This window comes from Bactrocera dorsalis, chromosome 5, assembly GCF_023373825.1.
Source record: "Bactrocera dorsalis isolate Fly_Bdor chromosome 5, ASM2337382v1, whole genome shotgun sequence".
Taxonomy (NCBI): Eukaryota; Metazoa; Arthropoda; class Insecta; order Diptera; family Tephritidae; genus Bactrocera; species Bactrocera dorsalis.
Genome location: NC_064307.1, coordinates 48,646,422 through 48,667,712, shown reverse-complemented (window position 1 = coordinate 48,667,712; position 21,291 = coordinate 48,646,422). Strand labels below are relative to the sequence as shown.

General features: G+C 35.3%; 1 protein-coding gene across 10 annotated transcripts in view; it reads left to right on the top strand.

Moving 5' to 3' along the window:
- Nucleotides 1-20,108, top strand: part of LOC105223784 (bicaudal D-related protein homolog) — an 80,762-nt gene extending 60,654 nt beyond the window's left edge. For all 10 annotated transcript variants that reach the window (XM_049458430.1, XM_019989402.3, XM_049458429.1 and 7 more), the window contains exons 3-9: nucleotides 11,297-11,593; nucleotides 14,353-14,541; nucleotides 16,178-16,243; nucleotides 16,303-16,480; nucleotides 16,543-16,808; nucleotides 16,867-17,121; nucleotides 18,551-20,108. In XM_049458430.1, coding sequence (XP_049314387.1) covers nucleotides 11,297-11,593; nucleotides 14,353-14,541; nucleotides 16,178-16,243; nucleotides 16,303-16,480; nucleotides 16,543-16,808; nucleotides 16,867-17,121; nucleotides 18,551-18,709 — 1,410 coding nt within the window. In that variant the 3' untranslated portion in view covers nucleotides 18,710-20,108. The remainder of the gene's footprint in view (nucleotides 1-11,296; nucleotides 11,594-14,352; nucleotides 14,542-16,177; nucleotides 16,244-16,302; nucleotides 16,481-16,542; nucleotides 16,809-16,866; nucleotides 17,122-18,550) is intronic.
- Nucleotides 20,109-21,291: the final 1,183 nt, after the last annotated feature.

The following is a 21,291-nucleotide window of genomic DNA, read 5'->3' as shown; positions in this document are numbered from 1 at the left end:
AAACAAAACAGAAAAACGAAAAACAATACCGTTAATAGTGCGATTTACACAAATAATGCGAAAATGTAAGGAAAAACGTGTAAAAATACAAAAACCAATTTCATAATATCATCCAAGTAAACGCCAAATAATACCGCAAAATAGCGATGGACGATGGCGATTAGGTCCGGGCACACTCTTTGTTACGCGAAAAATTATTACGCGGTTGCACGCTTAATGCCGGTGTTATTTTTATATCCATATAATGTATGTTTATGTGGAGTAAGCGGTAGCGCAAGTGTTGAACAATTAGATTTTTTACTTAAGACTACAGTTAAAGGCATACTGAAAATAAAAATGAGCTTTTTATTCAATTATTAACGGATTTTTGTTAACACCTCGGCTTTCTGCTTTCGCGCCCTTATATACAAACTCATGTACATACGTGCGAGGTGTATTACTTGAAGTTTACTCAAGCGGGCCGAAGTGAATTCCCTTCTTAATATTTAGCTATTGTATGTCGGTGTCCTATGGCTCCACTTAAAAAATCATATCTCATCATCATTACCAATTTCTGTGATCGATTATTTCGAAAGCATGCTGTCTTGAAAACACCCTCAGTATGTTATTGCCATGGTAGATTTCTTCTTCTTCTTTATTGGCGTAGACACCGCTTACGCGGTTATAGCCGTGTTCTTCCTTTCGCTGTTTGGCGCTAATTAGAGATTCCAAGCGAAGCCAGGTACTTCTCCACCTGATATTTCCAACGAAGTGGAGATCTTCCTCTGCTTCCCTCGATGCAGTAGAATACTTTCAAAGCTGGAGTATTTTCGTCCATGTTGACTTACAACTAATAAAACCAGAAGCCCTAACGAGTTTCTAATAAAGACTCAATAAAGCATTATGGCAAATTTATTCAAAAATTAAATTTATTATAATAAATGTTGTTAATAGACCTAACCCAATTGGCTATTATTAATACTAAATAGTAAGCTTATTGTACTCCCAAAGCAATCTCAACTAAAGGCCTCTTAAAAACTGTTAGATGTAATAAAAACTCTAATCATTATTATAATTAAAGATTGTAATCTCCCGCGCGTGAAAACTAAGCTTTCGCCAAACGCTACACATTTTTAATATTCTGTAGATTCTATCAGAGTACTTAACTCGATTTATAAAAAATTTTCAAGTATTTTTTCTGCTTTAAACATAATTGTTCTTTTCTTCCTTTTTATACCCTGAACAGGGTATATTAACTTTGTCACGATGTTTGTAACACCCAGAAGGAAGCGTCGGAGACCCTATAAAGTATATATATAAATGATCAGTATGTTCAGCTGAGTCGATTTAGCCATGTCCGTCTGTCTGTCTGTTCGTCTGTCTGTTTGTCCGTCTGCATATATTACGAGTATATACGAACTAGTCCCTCAGCTTTTAAGATATCATTTTGAAATTTTGCAAACGTCATTTTATCTTCAAGAAGCTGCTCATTTGTCGGAACTGCCGATATCGGACCACTATAACATATAGCTGCCATACAAACTGAACGATCGGAATCAAATGCTTGTATGGAAAACTTTCACATTTGACAAGATATATTCACGAAATTTGGTATACATTATTTTCTAAAGCAACAATATAATCTCCGAAAAAATTGTTCAGATCGGTTAACTATAACATATAGCTGCCATACAAACTGAACGATCGGAATCAAGTTCTTGTATGGAAAACTTTCACATTTGACAAGATATATTCACGAAATTTGGTATATATTATTTTCTAAAGCACCAATGTCATCTCCAAAAAAATTGTTCAGAACGGATTACTATAGCATATAGCTTCCATACAAACTGAACACATAGTTACTAACAGAAATGCTGTGAAGGGTATTTAGCTTCGGTGCAACCGAAGTTAACGTTTTTTCTTGTTATTTCGAGAAATCCCCATACTGTTCCCGGTCTACTTCATTTAGTTGTCTCTCTTCGAACTTGCCTCTTTTAAATTTAGTTTTGGTAAAGAAAATGTTTCAACTTTTCACATTAAAAGGGTGGTAATTTTAAGCCTTCTGTAAGTCAAGGATCGCCACCTGAAGAACAGGAGTATAAGGTAATAGTTGAAATTGCTTTGTGACTGCATATGGACATTCCTAAATGCTCTTCTTTGCCTAATTACCATATTGGCTATAGTTCGGAATATTGTAGACGAATTCCTAACGCAATTTACTCTCCTTAACAACTATCCTAGTCTCTAGCTCAAACTTTACTTTTCAAACACAAAAAGTACGCTCAGTCTACAGAGTACTAGGAAATTGTAAATAAAACGCAAAATATTTAATTATTATCATCAATCTTAAGCCAACGATTTTTCAGTCCTCGAAATACTTTTCATAAGCACTTTTTGGCATGTCCTGAAGCTCCTTCTACAAATTTTGTTTTCTCTCTTCGACGACTGAAAACGGGACCCACGGAGTGGCAATTTCTGTTTGGGGAAGAAGAAAAGTTCACACGGACCCAAATCTGATGAATACGGTGACTGATCGATGGTATTCATTGAGCTTTTGGCTTTTAATTCGTTCACAGTCGTGTCTAGATGCGATGGTGCATTATCATCGTGTAAAATACATGAATTTTTCTTCCACAATTATTGGCCAAGGCCACTGTATAATATCCAAACAAATTCTTCAGAACGGATCTATATAGCTTATACCTGCCATACAAACTGACCGATCCAAATTTTGATAGAGTTCTTCTTATACCCTCTTTGCTATAAGGAATGCACCCGAAATTAACGTTTTTTCAAATTTTTTTTTAAATATACTTGGGCTAATACGCGCATATTTAAAATTATTTAATCGCATTTTTTAACATTTCATTAAACTATTTTTAAGTCTATGCCAGTTCTTACAAAACTGCAAATACTGCCACAAGAAACAAAAATATGGAACATCGGCTACTCGTTTTGGTTATTACGAGCAGCAAATGCAAAGAAGCAACAACAACAATTAGCACAGCAAGTAAACAAAACGATGTAACAGCAATTAAAATGTAGAAAAAGCTGACAGCAGTGGCGATTTATAATTTTAAAGAAAACATTTCAAAGCCGTCAAAGAGCGGCGGCTAAGCGCACACACACCACCAAATTCAATTACGCATGCGCAGTCGCTGGCACAAAGCAGCAGACAGCTGACATAAAAATAAAATGCAAAAACAAAAGAAAACATAAAATATGAATGTTAAGGTGTTAAAAGAGGCGTAAAAAAGATGAGCAAAAAGTGATGAATAAGCCGCGCACGCCAAGCAGCGGCCAACAACAACAAGCAGCCGACACTTGCTGGCATTTTAGTTGCTTTATTGGCGCAGCATGCCACAAGTGTGTGCAGATGCATTTGCTGCAGCAACTTGCACGCGTGATTTTCTCCATTTGTTTTTTGCTGTTGTTGGCTGGTTTTTGCGCCTTTGTGTTCTGCGCTGCAAAAGAAAAGGAAAATTTCTACTGGCTAGCGACCCTTTGTGCCAATTCATACATACTTATACCATATACATATGTATGTAGCAACTGCTGCTGAGTGGCGCACTTCCGTAGGTGCGCATTGCGCAGACGCGCCGGCAGAATCATCAAGTCGCTTCATTGAGCGTGAAATGGCAACAGAGAAAGTCCCAGAGGCCAGCACTGGCGTTGACTTCGTTAGACAGTTGTTTCTTGCTCAATTCAATGCCTTCAAGCTGTCGCTTTTACGCTGTTGTTTCACTTGTTGTTTTTGTTTTTTCTCATTTGAATTTTTTCTTTGCTAACATTTATTGTCTGTCGCTTTCTGTTGCGCATTCCTAAGCCGTTGTGGTGTCATGCCATGATTCTTTTGCTGCCACTCTCCACGATAGAGACTATGGACGCGAAGCAATTTAGTTTTTGCTGCTGCTGAAGTTGTTGTTGTTGCGCATTTTTTCTTGTCATGCAAATTGCAGCAATTGTTACGCTTTTAATTTAGCTCGTCACAGCGCGGTTTACTGTTTTCACACTGACAACAACAAAGCGGTTGCCCACATTACTGATAGAGCGCTTGGTGTTGTTATGGCGTTGTTGCCGCTTGCCGCGTGACTAACAGTTAACTTATTCGCATTTGCATTGGGTGCGTGCCACAATTTTCTTGGCAAAAATAATTTATACTTTAATTTTTAGCGTTTCAGCAGCATCTCTGAGATTCTGTGTATACTCAAAGAAGCACATGCACGCACACATATCCATGTGTTCATACAAAAGCCACTTCCGTTTCACAATTGTTGCTTGCCTGCAACACAAGCTCTCAAGTGTACAAGAGCATGCACTTCGCAGTTTCCATAAGAACGCACACAAAGCAATTAAGAGCCTCTTAAGAGCTCGTGAGCTAATGCTCGTTGCCTCTTTTGCCTTTTTCTACCTTAGCTAAAGCTGAATTGATTCACTTACAAACAGGAAATGTTTTTGCATGGAGAGAGATCTGTACTGAGCCTTAGTAGTTTACGATAATATGAAGAAATCTGGAATATACTATCAGATAGTATTATACCTTTAATATGAAGTAAACTCTGATTACAAGTTTCAATACTCTTAAACAATTGTCGCATTAACGCTTTACAGCGAACTTAAAATTAACAGGTTCACAGGTTAATTCTTCTTTACAGGCGTAGACACCGCTTACGCGGTTATAGCCGAGTTAACAACAGCACGCAAGTCGTTTCTCCTTTTTGCTATGTGACGCCAATTGGAAATTCCAAGCGAAGCCAGGCCCATCTCCACCTAGTCTTATAAAGTGACTTATAGAGTTTGATTTTTGTTCGTCGAGAGAGGACTTTACTTCTCAATTGCCTATTTAGTCCGAAGTAACAACTGTTGGCAAGAGGTATTCTGCGTTGGATATCGCGGCTGACATTACTGTTGGTGCTAATACTAGTTTCAAGATAGACCAAATTACTAGTCGTGTAAAAACGATGTGAGATTTGTTTTGAATTACGATCGTAATTAAAAAGCAGAGTATATCCTTATATTTGTACTATGATGCTTCATTCGTCCCTTTATCTAGGGTATCTACAGGGTGTGAAAGACAGAGTAATGATGACCGATTTTCAAACTACTTTCAACGAGCGTGAAATAGGTAAAGTTATACTTTATATCAAACCTGATCTTCATTTTGAATTACGATGGATTAACCAGCAGAACATTTCATCGCTCAACATGTTATGTGTTCTTGATCAAATGTTTCGTAAACTTTTGGCTAATTGATTTTATTTTTAATAAGAAGCTCTTTTATTTTATTTAGGATAATTTTAGTTATTTGAGATATTTGGGTTGAATGTTCTAAAATTATTTTTAAAGGCAGTGCCTTGCGTGCAAACAAGTTCCGTACAACTTTTGTAGAATATCTGTGAGATGAGCGCTCTTGAGATTAATCTTCGTTATGGGTCGTTAAAAAAACTAGAAATGTTAGTTTAAGAAACTAGAAATTTTATATATGAAGTTTCGACTGGTCTTTCAAAGTGATGATTTGTGACAGGATACAATTTGTATACCTAGAAAGGAGTTTCATATACTGTTACTATATTCAGACTGGGGCCAGGTTTCATGTGATCTTCCATTATAAAAACAAGATTGATTATATTTTTATGGAATCTCATTGTTAACTCTCTGATAAAAATTTATGTACTAGGCTCCAGGCATTTACAATTACAGTAGGTTTTTTATCATATTTAATTATTTTTACTTTCAATGAAGAAATAGTTAATTTTTATCTATTTTTTCTGATAATTTTACAAAAATATCACCAATAAAAATCGTATATACAAAATTATATATAGTATAACTTTATAGCTGATAAAAAGCAACATTTTCGTTTCAACGCTTGATTGATTGGCTCTGAGTCACACTTGAATCACATTGGCAGTTTCTCTTCGCAAAATTAATTGCTCATTTGCAAACATTCATAGCCGAAAAGTTTTTTTTTTTGCTATGTGTATACCTTTATATCTTGTTATTATTATTTATAAATTTTTTATTGAGTTTTTGGCGATTTTCTGTATCTTTATATCCATAAACTGCCCATTCCATTAACTATGTTTGGAAGGTGAATGTGTCATGCCAACTATTAGACATTCATAACTACTCATAACATATACTTGTAGTACATATATGAGCGCATTTTAAATTAGTCATTAATATTCAAGAGCTGAACTCACGAGTTGTCTAAAAATCAAACTGAAAATGAACGTTGTGGCAATATTTTTAAATTCATCTTAAAATTGAACAAGTAAGGAACAGCTAAGTTCAGGTGCACCCGAGCGTTTTATACTCTGCAACTTGCAAGAATCAAAGCCAAATAAAATAAATACCTTAAGGTGCAAAATCAAAGAAATTATACAAGTATATATGGATATTCGACAAAGGGTTTGCTAGAAAAACGAAAATGATTGTACATGTGTAATATATGGGAGTTGGGGGGTAGTATTGATCCACGTATCATACCGTGAATATGCCACATAATAATAAAATATCCACTGAGATTCATTAAAGTACCTCACATATCATCACTAATCATATGGAGTTATGTTTGTTATATGAAGGATACACTGCTATCATTCTCATTTTCATTGAGATAACTCACATGTTGGCCGATAGATGCGGTACAAAGTCACCTGGAAGTTCGAAAATCGTTGTGTTAGGTATATGCGAGCTAAGGGAAGTATTAACACGATTCAACCCATTTCGTGTACACATACATGCCATTGTCAGAAAAAGATTATCCCTGATTTTTAATTATACATATCGCTCATTTGCTGCAAGACCGGCATAAGTCAAAAAAATCGATTCGCCAGAAAACGCGTTTAAAGTTTTCAACTTACTACAACCTTACACGGTGACTCCAACCTTACACCTCTTCTCAAGCGGAGCATATAAGAGGTATTCATATGAATTTTTCACTCAACATGAAGTATGATATAACGAACAATTCTGCAGCATTAACTCCAAAATCACGTTTTTTGAATTATGCCGGTCTTGCAGCAAATGAGCGATATATCTTATGCATTGGCCGATATTTATGGTAAAAAGTCAACTATAGGTACTGGGGTCTAAATATTCGGTGCCTAGGCGCTTGAACACAATTCAATGTGGTTGCCGTCCGATATTCATACTATGCTATAAGAATGTTAGAAGAGTGCTAGGTACCGCTTTCGGATGAAATCCGTCAAGTAGACCCTGAGATATATGATTTTACCTAAAAGTAGGCGGTGCTACACCCATAGACCAATTTTACACTGGCTCGTATGAAGGCCTCTCATCTATATATATTGTATATAGTATATATATGTACATATATGTATATGAACGCCATACTATCTCGCATTCGTTTGAGATGATACGTAAAACCGTTAGATAAACAAAACTATTATACTCTGTAGCAGTATGTTGCAAGAGTATAATTCTCAGAGCGAAGCCAAAGCTTCACCAGTTTGCAACCACACTATTCTTAATACATATGATGATATAATCCCATGTAATCCTGCAGTGTTCGCTAAGCTTAGATTTAAAAATAATTTTCAAATGGGAACTTGCTTTCAATTTTAAGCGACATTCAAACAGGTTTGGATTTTTTATTGATTTTTTTCATTTCAAAAGACAAGTGTTAATTGTATTGACAAACATTTCATTAACTGGTTTTGTAGATCTTCTCAATTGAAATCAAAAATACAGCAGAAATGATTAATAAATTTAATTTTTTTAATAAAAATTAATTTCGCAGCAAAATTCTGAAATAATTTATCGCTGTTGAGTGGACCCTAGTCAGACAAGAATAAATTTGCTCAGGTGACCGAGTTGATCGAATCAACACTCTTGTGTTAAGCTTTTAAACTAAAAAAATACGAATTTTTAAGCTCACTGCATCTTTTTAGTTCTCATATATTCGTTATAAAGTTGTATCTAGATGATTCAATCCAATAGCATGTATTTTTTCTTCCAATGATTTGAAATTTTTTTATGGTCTGTTTTTACGTTGCTTCCTTAAGTTCTTTTTCGAAACTTTTCAGAATAGTAGAAGGTTTTCAAAATTTTAATTTGTTAAAACTTTCTTTACCATAAGTATTTTAGATGAACATCAAAGATACTTCCAAAGATTTATTTTTCTCAAGATAAGTTGTTTCTATATATCATATAACTTAGGGACTGAATTTTTAAACAAAGTTTCAATATTACATATTTTCGTACAAAATCAAAAATTTTTTTGCAAAAATGTGAGTTCATACAAATATCATTGCATAAAATCAAAAGATCTTCAACGTTAATGAAATGTTCAAGACCTATGATAGTAGGCACAAACGTCAGTCCACACAATTGGGGATGCGCTTGTTGTTTGGTTTCGTATTGTGTTAAAATGAATTTGCTTTCGCCTTTGCCAGCTTTTGTAACTTTGCCATACCTTTACGTATGTATACAAATTTAGCCAGTTATTCAGTGGTTGGCTGGAAACAATGCTTCACTCATGGCTTAAAGGTAAATCCGTTTCTAAGCATTTCTTTTGTTTCGCTATGAAATATACAAAGTTACTTTGTTTACACCAGCACAGTGGAAAAGACTTGAACGAAATATAAGTGATTGTGCAAAAACAAGCAGAGATTTAAATAGGAAATAGCTTCGAATTAGACAACTTTAATTTTTGTATGGATTTGAATTTACAATTCTTCAAAAAAAACGAAAAACATAGTTTCAAAAATTGAAATGCTAATTAATTGTTTAGCCTTTCTTTCAAACAGAGCTTTATGGCAATGAAATAAAGGGCGATCCATTTCAGTGATCCCTACTTTTTTAAAGAAAAAACACAGAAAGTTCAAATTTAATGGGAAATGTTTATCACCATTTGAAAGGACATTATTTGGCCTTTAGTTTTTGAAGATTATCTTATTCAAATGTTAGCGGGCTACGTCTCAAATGGTCCATCCGTTGAGTTCAATTTTCGATGACTCGTTCGAGCATTTTGATTGGTAACTGGCGAATGACAGGTGTATTTTGCTCCAAGGTCTAAATCGAAGCAGGATTGACCGATTAGACTTTAGACTTTACATATCCCCACAGGAAAAAGTTTAACGGTGTGTTTTCAAACGATCCTGGTTACTAATCGCCCGCCCAAAGAGTTGAAATTATCTGCTCACCGAAGTGTTCTCTCAATAAATCCATTGATTGATGCGATATGTGGGAAGTGGCGCCATATTGTTGAAACCAAATGTCGCCGAGATCTCGAGCTGAAATTTCATGCATCAAATAATTGGTTATAATGGCACGATAACGGTCGCCATTAACGGTTACGTTCTCACCGCCTCATTTTTGAAGAAATATGAACCGATGATTCCACTGGCCCACAAACCACACCAAACCGTTTTTTTTTTCTTTATGCTTTTCAACCAAAATGCGGAAATTTTTCTTATTTACACACCAATTTAGCCAGAAATGGGCCTCATCACTGAGCACAATTTGTCAAATACGTCGGATCTTCTTGGAACTTTTCAAACGATGTCGCTTGGAAAGATCGAGCGGCCTCAGTTCTTGCACAAGCTGTATTTTGTACGCTTTCAAGTTAAGATCTCGAAGTAAAATGTGCCAAATCGTTCCATGTGTCAGTCCGAGTTGCTGCGAACGGCGTCGAATCGACCCTCCACGGTCTTCGTGTACACCCTCAGCTACGGCTGCTATATTTTCTTCACTGCATTCTGAACGTGGCCTATTATAATCTAATATTGAATGAGTAGGCTCAATAGGCCGATTATATTGATCATAGGATTACCGAAGCGCACGAAACACATTCTTTACAAAACGTGAATTTTCATAATAAAGTTGAACGATTTGTAAACTTTGTTCAGGCGTGCCTGTAAGTCTTACTATGATCAATTGCCAAACAATACTGAACAAAAATAACATGAAAGCTTGATACGACTCACGCGTGATCTTTCCAAACAAGACTATTGAAAAAAGTACCTTTGATTTGATCACCTGTTAGAAGCAGATATACTGACTACAGCCTGCATCAAAGAAGTGAGCACTCACTCCCACAGCAGAGTGGCAATCGTTTAGGAATTTGACTTCATTATCAATTAGTAAGATTTGTACGGGTGCTTGGCCGTAGTGAAATTTCACGAAAGTTTCAACCGTCGAACTTGCGAGAAAAGGCAAGTCACTCAATGTTCGGTGAGCGTTGTTTAACAATCACCCGACGAATTATCTCAAAGTGACCACTTCACGATCTTTTGATCTATACCAAGAAGGTTATTAGGGGTATACCGGTTGTGGGCATCAGCAACAAAACTAAACCTTACCTATTCTAATTCAGAGGAAATAATATATTTTCTATTTCCGATGTGAAATATTTTCGTAAAATTACTCTTTATCTTTGACCGCACCGAAAAAAAAAATTATTCTTAAACATACATATTTCCTTTTAAGAAACGTTCATACATGCATGGTGGGTATGTGCCAAATTTATAAATATATTTTGCAAAGCGTCAAAACAATATGATTATTTCCGTTTTTAAACGAATATCCGCTCCACTGTTTGAAGCCGCGCTTATTTGTGCACGAAAATTCGTCGGCGCTGCCATACTGTACAAATACTTACGTACTTATTATATATGTACATATTTGTAATATATGGAATTAAAAATGCAAATATTCTCATATCTTGTCATGACAAAAAATAAATGTATGTATGTATGTATGCAGGTATGTGTGTATGTGATAAAATCGCAGTTGCTTTTCAAGTTGTTTATAATTAAATGTGTGCTGCTGATGGCGTTGGTAACCTTGTGCGGCAGATGAGCAAGTGCAAGTTATTAAATGAAAAATACGGGTGAACATAAATATACTTTTCTATGCTATTGTTAGCCTGCTGAACTTTTACTCAAATTACTTGAATTAAAGAGAGGCTTTGTAGGGCCCGCCGCAAGGAGGTGTTGGCGACATGGCGGAATGTTTTAAGTGAAGATCAGAACACTGGAAAATATTTTCAAATTAATTATAAACCTTTACATATACACATAATTTTCAATGCGATCGTAATAATTAAGTGTAATCTTCAAGCAGTAACTCTGCGCTTGAGGCAACGCAAATCTCATGACACATCTCGTACAGTCACATCTCGTTTGGGGCATTGCCTCACCACGTTCGAATGACAGCAAAATGACACACTTGTCAATGACTCATTTATTAACATACTTGCATATTTTATAATTTATTGAATATTGCAAAAAGAAAAACACAGCATCTCTTATATAAATTTCGTTTCTTCTTTTTTCATTGTGTTCAGAAATTGGAACAAGAAAAACATGTTTTGCGTCAAAAGCTCGCCATTGCCGAAGAGGAGAGCGATCAACGCGTTCTCGAGCTACAATCTGATCTCAACGAACTCAAAGATAAATTACAGGCACAGGAGAATGCAATACGGCAGGCGGAAAAGGAGAAGACTATACTAATCGATGAGTTGACACATCAGAACACGCGCCTCACTGAGCAAATACAGGAAGCGCACGCCACCGAACTGAAATTAATGTCGCAGATACAGGAACTGAAGGATCAGTACAATTACAGGAATACCAGCTTGCAGGTAAGCGACGACGAGTAATTAAATACGTAGAATAAGATAACAGTCTTATGAACAAGAAAAGGTAACAGCTTTGACACTCACTTCGTAAAAAATATGTCCAAGCAAACGTAGCTGAGTTCATACAAAGCGAGAATGCCTCTCTCAGTGGCCATTAGCTTCAAATTCAGATCAAGACACCCCTTACTATGTCACCAAATTTTAAACCCTTGCCATACTTTGTACATGAAAATATTTCTTCCAACAAAGCACATCAACCAATAGTAAGCTTGATAAACCCTATAAAGTTTATTTATGTTAATCCACAACTTAAATACCAGAATTATATATTTTTTTTGGAGAAGTGGGCGTGGCCCCGCCCCCTACTAAGTTTTTTGTACATATCTCGAAAACTACTATAGCTATGTCAACCAAACTCTATAGAGTCGTTTCTTTCAGACATTTCCATATACAGTTCAAAAACTGAAGAAATCGGATAATAACCACGCCCACCTCCCATACAAAGGTTATGTTAAAAATCACTAAAAGTGCGTTAACCGACTAACGTCAGAAACACAATATTTTACGGAAGAAATGACAGAAGGACTCAGGTTTTAATAAAAATTGAAAATGGGCGTGGCGTCGCCCACTTATGGACCAAAAACCATATCTCAGGAACTACTCGACCGATTTCAATAAAATTCGGTATATAATATTTTCTTAGCACCCTGAAATGTACGAAATATGGGTGAAATTGCTTCACAACCACGCCTTCTTCCAATATAACGCTATTTTGAATTCCATCTGATGTCTTCTCTGTATAATATATACATTAGGAAGTAGTGATGAGCGATATTTCACTACCGGTGATTTTTTCATTGTGATTGAAAAATCGCAGATCGCAACTGCGATCACATTTTATAAATAGCAGTTCGAAACTGTGATCGCAGTTCGAACCTGTGAATTGCGATCGCAGTTCGAACCTGTGATTTACGATAGAAGTTCGAACCTGTGAATTACGATCACAATAGCAAATAGCAGAAAAGTAACAACTTTCTTCGGGGTATTGTACATAAATATATATCGTATATGCTATTTTTCGTCAGAGCGGTTTGAAGTTTTGAGTGTAACGCTCTTATAATTTTTAATAATGGCAGGAAATGTATCAAGGAAAAGAAGTGAAGTATGGCAGATGCTTGAAGTGGTAGATGAAATGTAAGCAAAATGGAATTATGGAATATTTTAATTTGTTTTAATTAAAGTTTTAATTTTACTTATTGTTAAAACCAAATATGAAAGCTTTTTGTGATGAAAACAAGAATTGTAACTAATTAATTTCAGAAAAAATTATGGAATAAAAAAATTACGGGGTTTTAATATTTTCCCAAAGATTAGGAAACTCTCTTTAATTATTAGCGGGTATTCTAAACAAACAAATTATCACCACACTAATGGTAATTCCTTCTAAGAAATGTGTGAAACCATCATACCAACATACAAATGAACTATGCTATACGGACTAAGTGTCAGGTAGCCGAATCGCTCCAACATTTGCGAAAATGTAGTGAAAAGAAAGACGGAAAAACTTGACTCGAGTTACAGGAGCCAAAAGAGAATTTGCCGCCAATAACGACAAAATGTTTTCGTCGTTCCCACGACAGTCGGGTGTACGTAACTGGACGGGACCCGGACTTGTATTCGGCCAAACAGTGTCAAATTGGCAGAATCTGCCGCTACAACAACAACAACGACGTTTTAACGTCGACTTAGTTGCGATCGCAATAGCAATATAAAATCACAGTGATTTAAAAATAGCAATCACTGAAATCACAGATATCGAAAAATCACCATATCGCTCATCTCTGTTAGGAACCAATGATGATAGCGGAATAAAACTTTACACAAATACGGTATTTGAGCTGAGGTATTACGTTTAAAAAAATAACGGATAATGAAATCTCGATTATCACTTTATCATGCGAGAGTATAAAATGTTCGGTGACACCCGAAGTTAGCCCTTCCTTACTTGTTAGAAATAACTTTGCGCAAACGACGCATAACACTAAAATAGACTGTTTGACCAGTCGGAAGGAATTCGAAATACACAACACCTCGGTAATTGAAGAAAACTGTCAACATAACGTTGATTTTTGACCGGCTTTGACCAACTTACAAAAAAAATATTTCGACGAATAAGTTTTCGCGCGAAATTTAAATTGAATAATCTTACTAGTTTTTCCACACAGTAGTATACAAAGAGAAAATTGTGAACATTTTTGCAACAACCTTCCTTTTCTTTCAAAGCCGAATTTTCAGTTTTCTTTTATATGAAAACTCATACGGTTTTGTTAGCTCAAATGAAACCTTGCGCAACATTAATCTGCAGAAAATTTTCTCATCAACAACTAGCAACTCCCCTCATGCTCACCTTGGTTCTCTTTGGTCCATGTTTAATCAAATTAGTGGATGGGCAGAGAGGCTTATGAAATATATCTTTTCGAAAAAGCTTTTAAAGAGAAGAGTAACGCACTACTTCTTACACGAATCGGAACTTTTATAGTCATTATAAAATAACATCATGACGTCCTAAAGTAATCTGTAACGAAATTTTCAAACTCCCATCAAAATAAATTAGCTAGACAAAGCTGTCATAAGCTCTATTTCTATGATTCTTCGCGTCCTTATTTTATATATAAATCTTCTATACAGTCTAAACTATATAAAGCGGTAATCATTTCGAAGCTTTGACATCTATTACCAAAACATTTCTATTCCACTTTCAGGAGCACGTGCACAGTCTGGAATCCATAAAAACCGAGTTGAACCTCACTACAGAAAAACGCCATGATCTTGAGAAACGTTTACAGCACGCACAGGATGAAAAGGAGTCGCTAACGTCCGCATTAGAAGAGGCTTCTGACAGAATACACATGCTTGAGAGACATGCACGAGAGCAGGAAACAAAACTGGAGGTAATAACTGAAGACAATTTTAAAAATAAATATTTGTGGTTTTTTATTTAAAAATTAATATTTTTTTATCGAAACCTTAATAAATTAGAGATATTAACTAACCAGATTGTTAATTATTTGACCCTAAAATAATTGGAGAACCATAAGCATTTATCAAAGTGAAACTATTTATTGGTGTATCGATATATTTTTGCAAGATTATAGGAAATATATAATTGATTAGATTATTTTTATTTTTGTTTTTAGTTCATCGATAATTTTATTTTTTATACTCTTGCAAAATGTTGGTACGGAGTATAATAGTTTTGTTCACCTAACGATTGCATGTATAACCTAAACCTAATCGAGTTATATATAGTGTTATATGTATATAGTATTTATAAATGGTCAGGATGATTAGACGAGTTGAAATCCAGGTGACTGTCTGTCTATCCGTTCGTGCAAGCTGTAACTTAAGTAAAAATTAGATATATTAATGAAACTTGGTAGGACGAGTTCGTGGATGGGCGTAATCGAATCACTGCCACGCTCACTAAACGCCATTAAATTAATCAATAAATTAGGATAGATTAAGATACTTTTAGAGACGCAAAATAGCAAAGGGCACCTATAGGTTAAAACTTTGAAAAAGTAGGGGTGGCTTCGCCTCTTAATAGGTTTAGTGTACTTATTTGTAAAGCTACAATAACCAAATTAATTCAGAATAAAACCCTTTAACACTTCTGTCGACACTGTAAAAATGTATGAAATCGGAAGAAAAATCAGTCTACTCCCCATATAACAGTACTGATGAAAGCTACATAAAATTTCACACCTAAGGTGGTATGAGAGAGCTAGATGGGAGTCGTGGTAAAAATTTGATGATTGGCGTGGATCCGCCCAATTTTAGGTGAAATAACATATCTCGGAACCCGACCTACCGATTTCAACTAAATTTAGTACTTAGCATTCTTTTTACATTATTTTGTCACAGTGCGAAAATGGAATTTTAAATTCCATTCGATTTTTTCACTTTTCAGTACACAAATAAAGACGCAACTAATACAACCAGATAAGACTTTGCAGCAATAATTCCTTAAAATCTGCCACCTTATGACCAATAATTTTCCAAATCTAACCAAAACTGTTCAAACCCCTAGGTACCGATTATGTGAACCCCATATTTTGAGATATCGATCTGAAATTTTGCACACGTCTCTTACTCTCTAAGAAGCTGCTCGTTTGCCGGAACAGATATTGTATCACTAAAGAATATAGCTGCCATACAAAATGAACCATCGAATTCTTGTAAGGAACATTTTGTGTCTGTGCAACCGAAGTCAACGTTTTTTCTTGATTTTCTTTTGATTTAAGAAATTGTCTACATTTTTATAAATTTCTTAATTGTTCGAATCGTAAATAATTTTTATCAATTTATATTAAAAAACTTTTCGCATTTGAACTGGAAATGTTATGTTTGTTATCAAAATTTTTTTATTAAAAACCTCAAGTATGCAATCATTCCCTTTATATACAATAAATAAATAAGAAAAAAGAATTTACATCAAGATAACAATTATTTTGAATTCTGCGCAATTTGTCTTTACAAATTAATATTGGCTGGAATATACACATTGATAAATATTTTTATTTATAGACAACACTGCAAGCACTTGAGAGATCTCAGCGTGAAAATAATGTGCTCAGCGAGCGTTTGGGAGCGGTAAGTTTGCTTGCATCCAATAAAATTCAGACCATTATGACACCCCTCAACGATTACAGGATGCCAATTCCAGTGCACATGGCAAGAAATCGCTGCAATTTGAAATGGAGTGCGATGAAGATGACTCCAGTTTTTCAGATGGCAAGCCGAGTCAAATTTGCATTGAAGCGCGCTCTGTCTACATACAGCTGAAGTCACTTGTGGACTCGTTGAAAATTGGCCATGATGACGACTCAGGTATGGTTAACCACAAATTATAAACATATAAATGTGACTACAATAAAACTCTCCCATTCTAGGTTTAAATTCGGACATATCATTAGACTTGGAATCCATGGACAATACGATTTCATCATCAAGCCGCACCGAAGGTGGCAGTCACACGGAGGCTATTGAATTTCGTCCCGGCATGCTATCAGCCATGTCCGATGAGTTAACACGCTTGCTGCTCAATTTGGATGCTGGCAACTTCAGAAAGATGCTCGATCAGACGCGCAATCTCGTGCTGGAGCAGGAGGACGAAATCAAACGCAGTCATCACTTAATTCAGGAGCTGGAATCGAAAGTAAGCATATTTTTCTATTATTTTTTGACAATTTTTTTACGCCTTTCCCTCCGGACAGCTCACCGTCACCGATGTGGAGCTGCAGAACGTGAAGGAGGAGCGTGATCAAGCACGTGGTGATCTTATTGACAATAGCGATCGCGATGAAATGCTCGCTAAAGCACAAAAAGAGCGCGATGCAGCGAATGAGCGACGCACAAAAGCCGAAATCGATTTGGCTAAGACGCGCGTAGACTTAATGCAGGCCAACAGCCAATTGCTTGAGTCCATACAGCAGAAGGTTGAGTTGTCACAACAGCTGGAACAGTGGCAGGTAAATAGCAATTAAAGGATATTGAAACCATGATAAACTAGGGGGGAAAATGTGTATAAAAAGGAAGTCCAATTTCTTAACTGAAAACAATCCTACTTTCTGTGATATTTCATTATGAATGACCTTGTAAAATTATATAGTTTTGTACATTTTAACTCATAACCACTCTGTTTTCAAAACATCGAAATATATTTTCGAAAAATATTAGATATTGTAGACAGATGGAAGGTGATAAAATAAAAAAGGGAGAGAGTGAAAATATAGAGAGGTGAAGAAAGTACAGAGTAAATCTTTGTTGCTTGCAAGCTCGCTCTTAAAAGATGATCCATTTCGAGTTGAAATTGTCTGCTCACCGAAGGGTTCACTCAATAAATCCAATGGTTGATACGATGTGTGGAAAGTGGGGCCGTATTGTTGAAACTAAAAGTTATCGAGATCGCGAGCTTCAATTTCAGGCATCATTTAATTGATTATAATTGCACGATAACGTTCGCCATTGACTGTTGCCTTCTCACCGGCATGATTTTTGAAAAAAATATGGACCGATGATTCCACCGGCTTGCAAACCACACCAAAACCTTGTTTTTTCTGGGTAAAATGGCGGCTCTTGAATATCTTCAGGTTGCTATTCGTCCCAAATGCTCCAGTTTTGCTAGTTTACATAACCATTGAGCCAGAAATGGGCCTCAAAGCTGAGCAAAATTTGGCTTGAAAACGTCGGATCTTCTAGGAACTTTTCTAGAGCCCATAGAGCGTAGCAATGTCGCTTGGGAAGGCCGAGCGGTTTCAATCCTTACACAATCTCTATTTTGTACGCTTTTAATATAAGATCTCTACGTAAAATACGCCAATTCGTTCCATATCGTCTTGCTGTGAACGGCGTTGAATCGACACTCCACGGTCTTCATGTATACTCTCAGCTACGGCTGCTATATTTTCTTCACTGCGTTCGGAACGTGGTCTATTATAATCTAATAAAGAATGAGTAGGCTCAATAGGCCGATTATATTGATCATTGGATTACCGAAGCGCTTGAAACACATTCTTTACAAAACTAGATTTTCATAATAAAGTTGAACGATTTGTAAACTTTGTTCAGGCGTGCCTGTAAGTTTTTCTATGAGCAATTGCCAAATAATACTGAACAAAAATAACATGAAAGCTTGATACAACTCACGCGTGATCTGCCAAAAAAAAGGGCTATTGAAAAAGTACCTGCACTTGCTTCACTCGTTGTAATAATACACTTTTTGAGAAACAAGTGCAATGAAGAAGCGTTAGTGAATAATTACAATGAGGGAGCAAAATTCGTAGAAGTAAGGCCGTAGCTAGCGGAGAGCTAGAAAGTAATGTTCGAAAATTAAGATTTCGTTTTTTGTTTACAAACATTTTAAACTTACAAAAACTCTCTTTTCCTTTTCCTTTTTAGATGGATATGCAAGAGTTACTGCAGGAGCAAATGCGTTCGAAGCTAATCAACAACCGCAAGGTGGCATCACCTGCCGCTGCCAGTACAAATACAAGCGCCGCGTCCGCGCTGGCAAAACGTGTGTCCAGCTACAAATTCTGGAGCTTATTTCAACGGTAAACTGAGCACACTATGGAAATTCTACGCTACTATAATTATACTAATGTAAAACTCTTATTTTTATGAATATAATTTTTATGATTACTTTTTAATATTTATACAATATACAAGTTTATTACATAGCAAAATATAGACACAAACATATTTACCATATATGTTGTAACATGAAAGAGATGTTATAAATAATATTGATTGCATTTTTATATACATTTTGCTAGTGTAATGACACAAATAATAAATCAGAAAAAAATCAAAAAAAAAATAAATAAAAACATATACACTTATTAATATATTTACTTAAACTAACGTTAGACGCTGATTTTGTGTGAACATATAGTTTTGTTGGAAACCGCGCTTTACTAACTTTAATTGTTAAAAGTAAAAAATCAAAAACTAAAAAATTCAGCAAGAAAGACATTAAACATATTTCACTATTTTATTTTATAAAAAAAAGTATATATTATATAAATATCCGCTATTTTTAAGCTGCAAAATGCAAAAAGAGAAAACAAGCAATTCCAAATTGTACAATAGTAGCAACAAGCGCGCTTCATTCGTGCGCATGCGCAAATACCTTTCAACATAAGGATTTGTACGGATGGAGTGCGTGCCACTCGTTCGCCCAAAAGACACATATCGCTCTACATTTGTAGTGTTCGCAGTACATATTGTATAAATAGCAAGTAATTCTGGTCATGAATAGCTACATTTAAAAATGTCGTCTCTCTTATTGTTTGTTTTTTCACCACGCTATACAGTTAGTAGTGCACTAACACACCACACTTGCGTACGTATTAATAAAAATTAAAAAAAATATATATATATAAATTAATAAATTCATTTTAATATTATATGTTTTAGCAAAATGTAAACAGTTATATTAAATATATTACGTCGTACATACATACATATATACAACAAATATATTGATGTATCGCATATTAATTGTAAGTCTCTTAAGTGCATTATGTAGTCACTTTTACCGTTGGTTCAGCGTGTTTGGTGATGTGATTGATTAGTTCATCGTTTGATATATTGTAGTTGTTGTTAGCATTGGCGCAATAGTTTTTGTGAAACAACAATAAAATTGATGTAAGTAAAGACATTTCACCAAGTATTTAAAATGCAAGCTACTTAAAATAATAAAAACTGTGAAATAAACAAAAAGACGAAGAATAAAGAAAGGAAATATTAAGCTTTAATTTCACATACTTGCCTTAACGCTGACAATGAATCAAAATTTTAAGTCACAGCAGAAATCTTGTTTGAAAAGCAAATAAAATTGTGCAAACACTTTACTTTATATTTGTGTACTGTAAAATTAATTAACACAGTTGTATACCTAATTAAATAAATAAATCTTATGATTTCAAATAAATAGAAAAACTAAACAACTGAAGTTTTTATTAACTTTATTTTAGCATTAAAAGGTGGCTAATTGCGCTAAACTTCCCCCCAACTAATAACACCACGACCACACAAAGCACCCCACATAGAAGTATGAAGGCAACATAAAGGCTTTCCTACAAACAATCGTACTGGCGTTTTCTTTAACATTATTATTGTATGTTAGTGCTTAAAAGTTCTTCAAGTGAAGAAGTTAGGAAGATTTTTGTTCAAAGAGGTACTTTTAAGTGGTTAATAACTTTGCTCAGCTAACGGTTGTTTAGAACTTAATGTTGATATAGATATAGATATAGATATAGATATAGATATAGATATAGATATAGATATAGATATAGATATAGATATAGATATAGATATAGATATAGATATAGATATAGATATAGATATAGATATAGATATAGATATAGATATAGATATAGATATAGATATACTTTTTTCTTTTTTTTATAGTAGAAGGAAGCATCAAAAGCCGAAGTGTGAGACTTAATCCGCTAAACCTATCCTAATCCTATCCCATGTCTCTCCCACGGGACCACTGGACAAAGTACTACTTCAAGGGAGAGAAGAAGACATTTAAGTCTCCTCTATTTTACGGACTGACTCACGCTTAATCTTTTCTAAATGTTTCAATCTTGTCATAATTCAGTTTGCCGCTCTGCTGACAGCTTTCCCCTTTACAGAGGACTCGCACATAAATGCTGTCAAATTTTTCACCACGATACTACATTCAAGAGTGGTTTTCAACTTTTCCCTTACACTAGAAAACCGATGGCAATAAAAGAGCACGTGTTCAGAGTCTTCTATACACTCTGTACACGTCGGACAGTATGGGCTAAAATCATGACGATATTTGAATATGTAGCTTTTGAATCAACCATGTCCACTGAGTATTTGCGTAAGGTGGAAATCCTGGTTCCCATGTTGTCTACCTAACCACGAATGTACTTGTATGTCCGAAATCAGTTGGTAGGTCCACCGTCCTTTACATGAAGTTTGCCACCGTTGCTGCCGCATTGCAATGCTTTTAATTCTCTCTTCTCTTTTTGCTGTGGTAGACGTCTCTGATAAGTTATAAATTAGTGCGAATTCGTCTCCCTGAATGTTAATCGGCACCATACTGGCTAATACCTCAACAGCGTCATTTGAAATGGTTCGGAAAGCTCTTATCACCCGTA